This window comes from Pelophylax lessonae (assembly GCF_965119305.1).
Source record: "Pelophylax lessonae genome assembly, chromosome: 1".
In the NCBI taxonomy this organism is placed as follows: domain Eukaryota; kingdom Metazoa; phylum Chordata; class Amphibia; order Anura; family Ranidae; genus Pelophylax; species Pelophylax lessonae.
The window spans coordinates 315,082,530-315,096,570 of record NC_138768.1 but is presented as its reverse complement, the minus strand read 5'-3'; the positions used below and the strand labels follow the sequence as shown (position 1 = coordinate 315,096,570).

The following is a 14,041-nucleotide window of genomic DNA, read 5'->3' as shown; positions in this document are numbered from 1 at the left end:
ATGGCAGCTCATTCTTACATAATCAATGCTTGGAGTTTGTTAGAATTTGTGTTTTTTTTTTTTTTCACCCGCCTCTTGGCGATTGACCACAAGTTCTCAGTGGGATATGGGTCTGGGGAGTTTCCTGGCCATGGACACAAAATTTTGATGTTTTGCTCCCTAAGCCACTTAATTATCACTTTTGTCTTACGGCAAGGTGCTCCATCATACTGGAAAAGCATTGTTTGTTACCAAAGGACTCATTTTAACGGGGGATCCGATCAGATCCGCCTGTCAGTTTTTTAGGCGGATCTGATCGGATCCTCCATGCAGCTCTATGGGGCAGCGGATGTCTCCGCTGACACCCGCTGCCATCCGTATCCGATCCTGTCCGTGAAATCTGGATGGACGGAAACCCTATTTTTCCATCCGTTCAGGGATCGGATGAGAGCGGACAGGCGGTCCGCTCTCATCCGATCCCCCATAGAGAGCAGCGGGAGCTGTGACACTCCCTTGGCTGAGAAGCAACCCCACACATGAATGGTCTCAGGATGCATTACTGTTGGCATGACACAGGACTGATGGTAGCACTCACCTATTATTCTCCGGACAAGGTTTTTTTTTTGGATGCTCCAAACAATCGAAAAGGAGATTCATCAGAGAAAATGACTTCACCCAGTCCTCAGCAGTCCAATCCCTGTAACTTTTGCAGAATATCAGTCTGTATCTGATGTATTTCCTGGAGAGAAGTGGCTTCTTTACTGCCCTTCTTCACACCAGGTCATCCTCCAAAAGTCTTTGCCTGACTGTCTTCTTCACATTTTCACAATCCACATTTTTATGGGATTAAGTTAATTTTCATGGCAAATAGGAACTTTGCAATTAATTGCAATTCTTCTGAACAGTCTTCATAACATTCTGGAGTATATGAAAATTGCCATCAGAGGAAGCAGACTTTGTGAAAATTTATATTTGTGTCATTCTCAAAACTTTTGGCCATGGCTGAAAAAAACAAATGTAATAACTGTGCCCAAAGTGCACTAAAAATACAAATAGCACAACCATCCACTGTTCATTCAATGCAGAGTTTGAATCAAAACATCCAGTCCCACTTTAGAGCCGACTTCATAGTTAGCTGTAATGAAAAGGACATGAATATACAAAATTTGGGCAATGCTTAAAAGTCTGTGGGTAATTTATTTATTTTTTTTAACAAATGACCTAAATAAAATGCCTGCTAAATAGTACAAAATGAGCATGGACAGAAAAGTAAAGCCTGAAGAATGTCATAGGTATCTCAATATTTTCAAAGGCAGTCTTTATAGTGTTTAATTTATTTGATAGTAATTAATATGTCTTTTAACTTTCAGTGTTTAGAACATCAACATTTTTTATAACCACCCATGTTTTTACAGGGGATTAGGGAATTAACCTTCAAAGATCCTGTTCTGTTTTTCTGGAATCTAGTCTCTGACAGTGTCTGTGTGTACAAAAAATATTAAATTTAAAACCCGCGCTAAAATAATATGTGAACCTGTGCTACCTGAAGCTGCTGCTCACTTAGATAAAAACCAAGATAGAATGGAACATTATAAAAAACAGCGCTACCAGGAATGTGAATAAATAATTAATGCAATCCTTAAATAAATAAGCAATCTAATTCATAAATATATAAAGTGCACTGGTGATAAAAAATAAATATATATCAATTAATACATATAAAATGCAATGTATCCAAGATAATAAAGGTGCTAAAGTGAAATAGTGCTAAATAAAGTGCAGTCCAAATAAGATTATTAGTCCACTGAAATATCAAATAAAGTGCTGGACAAAAAGTGCTTGAAGTGGTCCACGCAGTGAAAGGTGCTCCAAATGACCCTTTTGGGGATCCACTCACCAGATACAAGGGATAATCAAGCCTCAAAAAGCAGTGGTTCTCCAAAAATAGCCAGTAGGGATGGATGGATCAGCGCACCTCCAAACAAGCCTCCAACCTTAACCGATTGCCGACTGCCCACAGTATATTTACTGCGGCAGTCAGCTCCTCACAGGCAAAGCGCGGTCACGGACCCCCCCCGCGTGTGTGACCGGCTTAACCGATCGTCTGCCGGTCACTCGCGATCGTCGGTGGAAAGGGAGAAAGGCAGGCGGCTAATGTAAACAAACCACCTGTCATTCTCCCCTGTGTAGGAATGGTGATCATACGGTTCTACTATGTAGGACCGTTGATCACTGTTCCTACACCTTAAGCCACAGCCAATCACAGTTAGAATCATGCCCCTAGGGACACACATAACCCCTTCCTCTCAAAAAAAAGGTAACCCCTTCACTGCCAGTGTAATTTTACATTAACAGTGCATATTTATAGCACTGATTACTGTAGTAATGTCACTTGTAACCCCAAAAGTGTCAAAAATGTCAGTCAAGGGTCCGATCTGTTCACCGCAATGTCGCAGTACCGCAAAAAAAATCGCAGATCACGGCATTACGCGTTAGAAAAAAAAAAAACAAAAATGACAAAAATCTTTCCCTTTGTTAGTAAACGCGATAACTTTTGTGCGAACCAATCAAAATACGCTTTTTGCAATTTTTTTACCAAACATATGTAGCATAAAACGAATTGGCCAAAAATGTTAAAAATTTAGATTTTGACATTTTTTTTGGGGGGGAATTTCATATAAAAAAATGTGAAAAATATTGTTATTTTTGCAAAATTGACGCTCTTTTTTTGCATGATCAAAAAATCGCACAGGTGATCAAATACCACCAAAAGAAAGCTCTGTTGGTGGGAAAAAAAGGACATCAAATTCGTTTAGGTACAGCATCGCACGACCGCGCAATTGTCCGTTAAAGTCACGCAGTGCCGAATCGCAAAATAGGCCCTGTTCAGGAAGGGGGTAAAATCTTCCGGGGCTTAAGTGGTTAAGCAATAGCCCCCTTTCGGTTAGGCACTCGGAAAGGAAGGGAAGGAGCCAGACATAGCGAATCCTGCAAATATTTATTAAAATTAATAACTTTAAAAACTACTCACAAGTGTAAACAATAAGACAGCGTTGTAGAAACCATATGAAACATACAGTGCGTCCACTTCCGGGAGCGCTAGCCGGCGTGCATTCCACGGGATATAGGAAGTGAGGTCGTGTGGTTTGCCGTCCTCCAGGAAGTATGTTGATGCATTTTGCCCGCCTACAATGGGCGTTATCAAAGACCACTAAAAGAAAGCTCTATTTGTGGGGAAAAAAAGGACGTCAAATTTATTAGGGTACAGCATTGCACAACCGCGCAATTGTCAGTTAAAATATTGCAGTGCTGTATTGCAAAAAATGGCCTGGTCAGAAGTGGTTAAACTGTAAGCTTCCAGACAGCCTATGGCTAATGCTGGTGATACAGGTGATCCGTTATTATCCATAAAAAAACATGAAAATCTGCAACACCTATAAACAGTTGAAATAGGGCAACACGCTAAAATTCTCATACTGGTTTGAAAACAGCGCTTTGAGAGATTTTATGGTTTCAAAGGAAGAGATAAGGCAGCATTCTCAAGATATTAACTAATGTGGTCAGAATATGGTTGAACTGAAAATTGTATTGAGTACAATAGTTAAGAAAAAAAAAGTTGTAGCAGTGTTTTTTTTTTTGTAGGGAAATGGCCCTTGACTTTTTCTGTGACTCAAATATTTATTTGTATTCATATTTGACCTTTATTCTGCTTCTTTATCATTTAGACTTGTGTGGACAGTTGCCACATTCTCTTATTAATAGCTATTTTAATATATTTCTAGAGCTACCTTTTAAAATGTTCTTCTACAACTTTTCATTTACAATTTCTCTTTTTCAGAGACATTAATGTAACAGAATGACACAGAAATGATTAACTGTCTAATGTTATAATTCAGGTCTGATCACTGAGGAACTCTCTAAAAATATTTTTTTTATTTTTTTTTTTTTGAAGGAATATTGTAATTTATTGCACTAGTACACTACAGCAAGTGAAAAGACTGCAAGCATATTACAATTGAAAAATCTGGGCTGCCATCCTGAACCTGTATATGAGATTAGAGAAGTTGGTGCTTGCGGTGCTTCTGAAGATACCACTGACTCATTGCAACTTTCCAAATTAAGAGATATACACTCACTGGCCACTTTATTAGGTACACATTGCTAGTACCGGGTTGGACCCCCTTTTGCCTTCAGAACTGGCCTAATTCTTCATAGCATAGATTAAACAAGGTATTGGAAACATTCCTCAGATTTTGGTCCATATTGACATGATAGCATCACGCAGTTGCTGCAGATTTGTCTGCTGCACATCCATGATGCGAATCTCCACATCCCAAAGGTGCTCTGTTGGAATGAGATGTGGTGACTATGGAGGCCATTGGAGTACAGTGACCTCATTGTCATGTTGAAGAAAGCAGTGGTGAGAAGACCTGAGCTTTGTGACACGGTGCATTATCCTGCTGGAAGGAGCCATCAGAAGATGGGTACACTGTAGTCATAAAGGGATGGACATGGTCAGCAACAATACTCAGGTAGGCCATGGCATTTAAATGATGCCCAATATGTACTAAGAAGCCAAAAGTGTGCCAAGAAAATATCCCTCACACTATTACACCACCAGCCTGAACCATTGATACAAGGCAGGATGGATCCATGCTTTCATGTTGTTTACGCCAAATTCTGACCCTACCACCTGAATATTGCAGCTGAAATTGAGACTTATCAGACCAGGCAACGTTTTTCCAATCTTCTATTGTCCAATTTTGGTGAGCCTGTGTGAAGTGTAGTCTCAGTTTCCTTTTCTTAGCTGACAGGAGTGGCACCCGGTGTAGTCTTCTGCTGCTGTAGCCCATATGCTTCAAGGTTCATTATGTTGGGCATTCAGAGATGGTATTCTGCATACCTTGGTTGTAATGGATGGTTATTTGAGTTACTGTTACCTTTCTATCATCTCAAACCAATCTGCCCATTCTCCTCTGCAATCAACAAGGCATTTTTGTCCACACAACTGCTGCTCACTGGATATTTTCTCTTTTTCTGACCATTCTCTGCAAACCTTGGAGATGGTTGTGCGTGAAAATCCCAGTAGATCAGCAATTTTAAAATTAGTCAGGCCAGTCCCCCTGGCACCAACAATCATGCCACGTTCAAAGTCACTTAAATCCTCTTTCTTCCCCATTCTGATGCTCCGTTTGAACTTCAGCAAGTCATCTTCACCACATCTAGATGCCTAAACGCATTGAGTTGCTGCCATGTGATTGGCTGATTAGCAATTAGTGATGCCAAGCAATTGAACAGGTGTACCTAATAAAGTGAGTGTATGTGTGAAGGCTCCCAGCCCTCATCCACAGCTTAACTATAGCAGGAACCTAAACCAACAACTTTTCTATTCTATGTAAAGATTTTATAAAGCAAAAGTGTCCTAAGAAAATCATAGCCTTTGAATGAACTGCCTATCAAAAGCTTTTTTTACATCTTGATTTTTCATTGTGTATATGATAGGGTTTAACATCGGTGAAACAACACTATAAAGAACTGAAATCAATCTGTCTTTGGTCATAGAGTACGAAGAAATTGGTCTCACGTAACTAAAGATAACACTACCAAAGAATATCATCACCACTGTTAGGTGAGAACCACATGTAGAAAATGCCTTTTGTCTTCCCTCTGTGGACTTTATCTTGATTATAGTTACAATAATATAGATGTAAGAGACAAGGATGCAAAAGAAAGGTGTCCAGCCTATAAATACCCCAATAGACAAAAGGAGCTTTTCATTAACTGAAGTATTATCACATGAAATGGAAAGAATTGGAGGTATATCACAATAAAAATAATTGATTTTGTTGGAAGCACAAAAATGTAGACGAAATGTGAAGATAGTATGAACTACTGAATTCAGCAATCCACTCACCCAAGACAAAGTTGCAAGGGCAATGCAGTCCTTGTGGGTCATACAAGATGAGTATCTCAAAGGGATACATATAGCTAGAAAACGGTCATAGGACATTACTGCAAGGAGAACACACTCAGTCCCTACTAGGGCAATAAATGTGTACATTTGAACTACGCACCCTAGGAATGAAATGGATTTTTTCTCTGCTAAGAGTAATTGCAACATTTTTGGCATTGTGGTCGAAGTATAGAAAATGTCCAAGAAGGATAAATTCCTCAAGAAAAAGTACATTGGCATATGAAGGCTTGTGTCTATCGTCGACACCAAAATGATTGCAACATTTCCAAACAGAGTCAGTACGTAGATTAAAAGTATTGTGCAAAACAAAACACCTTTTAACTTAGGTTGGTCTGTTAATGGAAGAATGAGAAAATCTTTGAACAATGTCTGATTGGTATTCATTTTGTTCATCTTGGCGTTTGCTTTGGATCTAAACATATATTAGAACAATCATCAATACATATTTCTAGTACATAACTAGAAGATAATTATCTTTTTTTTAAATATTCATCTCTCCTATTTTGCATGATGATTTAGCGTTGGTCTTCAGCATATCTGATGGATTAAACTGCAATAATGTCAGGGGTATCGACTTCAGGCATCCAGCTGCAGGAATGGCCAGATCCATGACCAGACTGAGACTAGACTATATATGACTTAAGCAAGATTTTTTTCAAGTGAAACAAAACCAAAATACACAGCAAGCCTGAAAATACAAATAAACCATAAGCAACTGACAAAAATACCTAACAAATGACCTAAGGCCCCTTTTACACGGGTGGTGCACTCAACTGACTCAGTTTTGCTCAGCGGGGATCAATCCGCCGATCCCCACTGAGCAGGTGGATGACAGGTCCGTCTCCGCTCACTGTGCAGAGACGGAGCTGTCAGAGCCCCGCTCCTCTATGGGAGATCAGATGATAATAGACTGCCCGTCTGTTTTCATCCGATCCGATCCTCCAGACGGATGGAAAATAGGGGTTACCATCTGTTCGGATTTCACAGACAGGATTGGATCGGATAGAAGCGGGTGTCAGCGGAGATGATCCGGTCTGACTGAAAAACTGACAGGCGGACCGGATCGGAAAGCCTGTGTGAAGGGGCCTTATTAAGTAACAGAAAGCCTAACTATCAACTAACTATATACAATATATACAAAATGGGGAACACAGAAAAAGAGGGCAATACCGGAGGTGCAAGGGAAAGAATCAGGACTGAAATCAGGAACAAGGGGAGCAGGTACAAGCTAGCAGAGTACATGACAGGAGCAAGATATAGGTGCAAGGCAGGAACAGGAGCAGGCAGGGATCAGGCTCGGGATTTAACAGCAAGCATGCATCTGGCTGGCAGGCAAAATGCTGAAGCATCGGAGAACAGTAAAGAAGGAATTAAATACCGTCCCAGCAGGGAGACACCCGCTGGTGGACACCAGAAATACAACCCTCGCCCAAAGAGCCACAGTGCCACCAGCAGGTAATCCAGGTCCTGACAAATAGGGTAGTTGCTATAGGTCTAGTACTTTGCACCTTATATGTCATCATCAGCCTTGTACCAATTTAAATATTCATCTTTATAATGTGTTTTTCCATTTTTTAATATATGGTGTTTTATCTGCTTTATTCTATTGGCTGAAATTTTTCTTATGTATCTACTTAACTGCAAATATGATACCTGTACCAGATTATCAGATATATCATCTTTATATTTTGTTGGACACTGTGGGCTTTCATATCACAGCTTGGATCACTAATGAAAAGTGAGCAGCGTACATAACTCCAGTATTTCAAAATAAATGTTAACACCAAGCATACTGAATTGGGTACCTTGCAGAAAAAAAACAATATTTAAAAAATTGAATTTTTCTGAACAGAAAAACTGTATTTTAGAAAATCTTGGTCCATACCTACACAAGATAATAATGAAATTTTGAAAAATATATTTCAATGAGATACAGTATGTCTTCCTTGTGTATTTTTAAATGCTGCTTGTGCAATATATAAGATTTCATGAAACAACTTTTCTATGTCAACAGATTAGGAAAGCACCAGAGAACAGAATTATTTAAGTGGCTTGTGAGATATTAACAGTGCTTCAGGGCTTTTGATGTGAAAATACTCTTGGGTTTCTGTAATTGACTACTGAAGTCTGCTTGTTGACAAAACATTTGCTTAGAAACGTATGGAAAAAAAATTATATATATATATATATATATATATATATATATATATATATATATATATATATATATATATATATATATATATATATATATATTGAAAATGTTTAAAAATACATTGAGAATGATAGTTCTATTACTGTGGACAATTTGTGTTGGACACTCATCCAGTGCACTTGACAGTTCTATAGACATTTCAGTTTATGTTCCAATATTTTTTATTGAAAGATTGTATGGTAACAAACATAGAAAAAAAACAGTGATGTGGCCAATTTATCTGTATAGTCATGGCCAAAACATAATGAGACAATGAGAAACAGATCTGCTGATGAAAAGTTGCCCCAAAAATATCAGTCTCGGGATCCACTAACACGGATAGTAAATTATCAGTTGGTTAGGTGTGCAAGCACTGTAATTGACAGTATAATAAAAATTTATATCAATCTACACAAAACTAAACAGGGGACAAAATTAAATTGGGTAGCGATTAAAACACACAAACAAGTTTCCGCATGCCCTTTAAATAGATAGGCTGTAAACATCCCAGTAGCCAAACCTGTCAAATATACTGAAGGGACCAGGCAGACCATTTGTATTTTGAAAGATTTTAGATAATCAGAATTATGTGTAATAGTAAGTTCATAATGGGAGTGAGTGTTAACCTTAAGTATCATTTCTGATATTGTAGGGACATGGGTGGTTTTCCATTTTTTTTGTGATCACCAGTCAAGCTGCTATCAGGATATGTGCCACAATGGTTCTGTATTGATGAGAGTATTTATTCAGTGATACATTCATTAATGTTAGATGGAGGGCAGGTTTTGCTATAATATCGGTTATTATAGAAATGAATGCAAAAACTGCATTCCAAAAGCTTCTCATTCATTTATAATCCCAAAGGTTATGAAATAATTTACCAGTGGATCCACATTGCTGCCAGCACAGTGGTGATTGGTCTGGGTATGTAAGAGTTTAATAGCGAAATCTCAGTGATCGGTGCAATGAGTCACCATCAAATTATGTTTAAGAGGGGCATACCATTCAGCAGTGGAAAATGATTTACCCATATCTTTTTTCCAAGCAAGCATTGTGCCAATTTATCTTCCACTTTAGGAAAACACAGGAAGTTATAGAACCACAAATTAGCTCCCTTCTTATTCAAAGAGGCCTCCATGTATTGCCATAAAGTGGAGTTCATTTGTAAGTTAGATAGGGAATGCATTCTACAAAATGATAAGATTTGCATCAGAGCCAAACTGAAACCCCTGTAACCTTTGGGCAGGAGGTTGTTCAAGGTCCGACATCCCCCTGAAAGCCAAGGGGCAATGTTTAACATAGTGATTAAATGTTGATATACTGTATGTGGAACATTAATAGTCTTTAAAGGGTGATCCTCAGGATTCCGGTACAGTACACAGGACTACACTTCCAGGGATGCTTGAATAGACTGTAACTCTGAAACCCAGGGTAATATGCCAGTGATTTTGGCCAGTAAAAGAGATGGTGGCTCTCTGTTGCTGAGGACTGCCTTTTTTAATTTACACCCATAATTTTTCTATAGAGGGGTTAAACCACACCTTCAGTTGGTCCAGAATGGCTGCTCTATAATATGCCTGAATCACTGGTAAACCCACCCCACCTGAAGATTTGTGTTTTATCAAGGTAGTGAATGGAATTCAAGTTGGTTTACCTCGCCATATGAATCTTCTTAATGGTATATTTAAGGTTTTAAAGAAGAATAAAGGTATCTGGATTGGAATTAAAACCGCTACTCGTCCCATCCATGAAATTTTATATGTTCCTATAAGTGTCATTTCCCACCTGAGATCGTTCAGTAATTTAGGAAAGTTTGCCTCAAACATTTTGGAAGAAGGTAGCTAATGGGGGTTTGGAGATTGAAATTGGGAGTGCCGAAGATTTTGGCATGTTGACCTTATAATATTTCCTTGATTTGCATAGCCTCTTTTACTATGAACTCTAATGTTTTAATTATGCAATTTCATGGTTAATAAAGAACTCTTTTATCCTTTGTCCTGTGGAGATTTGTGAAATATCACAATGATTTAAAAACTTAAAGAATGAAAGACTTAAAGAATATAAAACAATCTTCAACAGAGAATTAGATTTTACTGTAGTATGATATTCAACCCGCCACAGATTCCCATCTGGGAGACAGGCACCAACTTGAGGGCCTAGATTTTCAAGAGCTATCCACAGGGGGCAGAAGTCCCCAAGAACATATGAGGTGGAGCCCCTCTTCCACAGATGTCACGGTAATAAGAAGTTTTGCAGGATACGTACTTGGATTGTATGTTGAGAGAGGTCAGTGAAGAGAGTAATACTCAAATAGGGGTCTGGCAGTGGGGAGTTGTGTCTTGCAAATTGCATAAGATCTTCTTTAGGGTGAAAAAAATTAATCTTAGCAATAACGTCTCTAGAGATGTTGTCTGGTAAATGCGACGGAGGGAGCTGGTGGGCTCTATCTACCATAAGCTCTCTCTGGTACTGAAAGGAGCAGAGTGGAGATCAGTTGTTCCATAAACCTGCGGAGATCCACTGAAAGAACCATTTCCACCACCCCTCTGAATTTCACATTGTTCCTCCTAGATCTGTCCTCTAGGTCAGAAAGCTTGACTTTAAGTAGCTTTACCTCGTCCTCTTGCTCATTATGTGTGTCCACTAGCTTGTTATGAGCTGTTGCAAAGTCTCCATTTTGTTTTCTATATGGTTAACTCTATCTCCTAATTCAGCCACCTCCTTTCTCACTTGTGACACAAAGATATCATATCTTTCTTTATAATGCCTCTTAAGGAGATCACCATATCCTTCATAGTGGTATCCAAGATAGGCTGTCCTTATAGTAGGGAAATCCTCAATAGGTTCCAGCAATTCTCTGGTGTCATCTTGAGAGTTACAGTCCTCCTCATCATGCCTCTCAGTGTGTAGCTGGTAGGGAGCTTGTTTAAATCTTGATTTATGTGGGCTAGAACAAGGGGTGCTGTGGTTTGAGGAGTGAGAGTTACCTTGTCCAGCAGAGATCTGATGCTTGTCTCCTCCGTGCCTGCAACGAGGCGTCCTGCTGCAAGCTATTGCTAGACTTGCCAGGCTTCACAAGTTGGAAGGCTCCAGATCAGCTTTCTTTGCAAACATTCTTCAAGTCTGCTGCAAGTTCTGGTTCAGTTATGTTGTGCTACAGGGGTCACTGTGGCTGAATTTGGAAAAGTGTCAACTAGAACTTGTGCTTCAAGTGGTCTACAAGTCTACAACTTGCCAGTGAAAATGTGCAGCAAGTTAACAAGACTTTCAATTCAACACTGCTGCTAATTTGTGGCAAGTTATCCGTGCTATCTGGGTGACAGTGTGTAAAAAAAAAAAAATTGAAATTTCTTAATTTTCAAAAAAATACTGACAAAAATTTACAACTTAACCCTTTTACTGCCAGGTCTGTACGCAGTACGGACCTCACATCCCTCAAATACATACTTTCTTGTGCTATGTGCTTATATCAGAACTGTTCAGCAGACTCTGCTGAACAAAACCATAGCTGTGGTCAGCAGATCACATTCCACTGATCAGAACTATTCCCCCAAAAATGTGCCCCCCCCACCCCGCCGCTGCTGCCGCTAATACAATGACATGTGTCCTGGGCCTGCACTACCTATAGGCAAGGTAGGCGCCGGCCTAGATCGCACATCAGTAGGGGGTGCTATGTGGAGAGCGGGCATTGAGAGCAGAAGTGCACTCTGCTCTCCAGCTACCTACATGACAGGAGATACGCTGCAGTCACTCCAGTCATAGCACAGTGCAGGCTAAAACAGCTGATGGGAGGGAGAGAGAATTTTGTTCCTCCCCTTCTCCAAGTGCAGGACTGGATCTCCTCTGGCTACCAGGCTCTTGTGTGGGTGGGAATTGCGGCCAGCTTTTGAGATCCTACCCGCCTTATCTGCCTGCTCTACCGCTCACCCACATGTCTGCAGTCTGAACCGCCCAGGTGAACCACCTGCTGCCCGCATGTCTGAGCCACCAGCCCGCCCGCCCACATGTCTGAGCTGCATGCCCGCCCGCCCACATGTCTGAGCCACCTGCCCGCCTGCATGTCTGAGCCGCCTGCCCGCCCGCATGTCTGAGCCGCCTGCCCGTCCGCATGTCTGAGCCGCCTGCCCATCCGCATGTCTGAGCCGCCTGCCCACCCGCATGTCTGAGCCGCCTGCCCGCCCGCATGTCTGAGCCGCCTGCCCGCCCGCATGTCTGAGCCGCCTGCATGCCCGCCTGCATGTCTGAGCCGCCCACCACCTGAACCTCCTGTCACCCGCCTACATGTCTGAGCCACCCGCCACCTGTCTGAACCACCTGCCACCAGTCCGCCCGCCTGCCTGCCCCGCCGGCCACCCACTGCAACTCAGAGGGAGATGTTAACGACCAGGAGCTGAGGTAAGCTCAGCTGACTGTACCTAACTGACAGTACTAAGAGAATGGGACTGTAAAGCAGGCTGGAAGTGAGAAGGGGGTTAATATTGCCATGTCCACCGATGCAGGTGGGGGCTGGAGGGAGTAAGTGGCAGTAAAAGTTAACCCCCCCCAGCCCCCACCTTTTATTGTCCTCATGGCATTGACATTTTACCCACCTTCCACTTCTGCATTTGTGGTAATGTCAGTATTATTAACCCCCTCCCCCCACATTGGTGGTCATGGGAGGGGTTACATTCCAAAGCCACTTATCACCAATGTGGGGGAGGGGGCTAGTAATGCTGACATCTGTGCTGGAAATTATTAGTGCGTACACTGACCACAATGTTGGGGATTTTTCATTTGTCCACTGATACCTGTGCTGGGGGTTAATATTGCATCCACTGATACCTGTGCTGGGGGTTAATATTGCATCCACTGATACCTGTGCTGGGGGTTAATATTGCATCCACTGATACCTGTGCTGGGGGTTAATATTGCATCCACTGATATCTGTGCTGGGGGTTAATATTGCATCCACTGATATATGTGCTGGGGGTTAATATTGCATCCACTGATACCTGTGCTGGGGGGTTTTATTGTGTCCTCTGATGCCTGTTTTGGGTTTATAAATGCATCCACTGGCATTAATGCTGGGAGTTATAATATAGTTTAATGACAGTTTATGCATTCAGGAAGGGGGAGCAAATCGGAATCTCCGCCACTGAGCTCCATATCTCCCCTATCCAGGCTGGCAGATGGTGGATCCAGCATCCCAGGTAATGGCAGCTGAGTGAATGGTGTCGGTGACAGCTGTTGATCGGCTGCAGAGGATCCCCAGTGACGCATGTACAGGTACCAGCCTCCCCTACCCCCCACACACACACCTCCGAGCCCCAACCCCACACTGGCTGAAGGGGACACTTAACAACTGGGAGTGTCTACATGAGAGCCCCCCCCAGTGGGGAGGGCTGGCACTGACACAAGTGGGTAGTAGGCCCCTGCCTGCACTGCAGCCTCTTGTCTGGGACTGATCCCTGTCTATTTACTGCCATAGCCTGTCCGTATACCTGTGGACCACGGCTGGCATGAGGAAGTGAGCCGGTGCCGCTACTATTTGTGTTCAGGCTGGGTCCAGAGGCACAGGTGCAGGCCTGAGGATCGTGGCTGAAGAAATAGGTGGAAAGGCGCCGTAAAAATATCCACCCCGCCACCTCTACCATATATATAGGTAGAGGCAAAGGGGGTGCAGTCAGGGGTGGAGCGCGGGGGGGGGGGGGGGGGGTTTCGCCTAGGGTGTCAAAAATCCTTGCACCAACCCTGCATGTGTCCCTGCTTTATCCTAAAATACAGCCCTTCCCTACCTAACTAATCCCTACAGCACCACTGTCTATCTCTCTACACTAACCTCCCCACACCCCAGCACCAATCCTGTCCCACCCCCCGCTACACGATCCTTCGCTTCAGCTTGCGGCTTGCCTCCT

The 14,041-nt window shown here is 41.9% G+C and overlaps 1 protein-coding gene across 1 annotated transcript; it reads right to left on the bottom strand.

Annotated features, from left to right (window-relative positions):
- Positions 1-5,410: 5,410 nt before the first annotated feature.
- Positions 5,411-6,346, bottom strand: LOC309545241 (olfactory receptor 5V1-like; the record flags this gene model as incomplete). Its single annotated transcript, XM_082244377.1, has 1 exon — positions 5,411-6,346. The coding sequence occupies one exon, from the start codon at positions 6,344-6,346 to the stop codon at positions 5,411-5,413; it is 936 nt and encodes a 311-aa protein (XP_082100503.1).
- Positions 6,347-14,041: the final 7,695 nt, after the last annotated feature.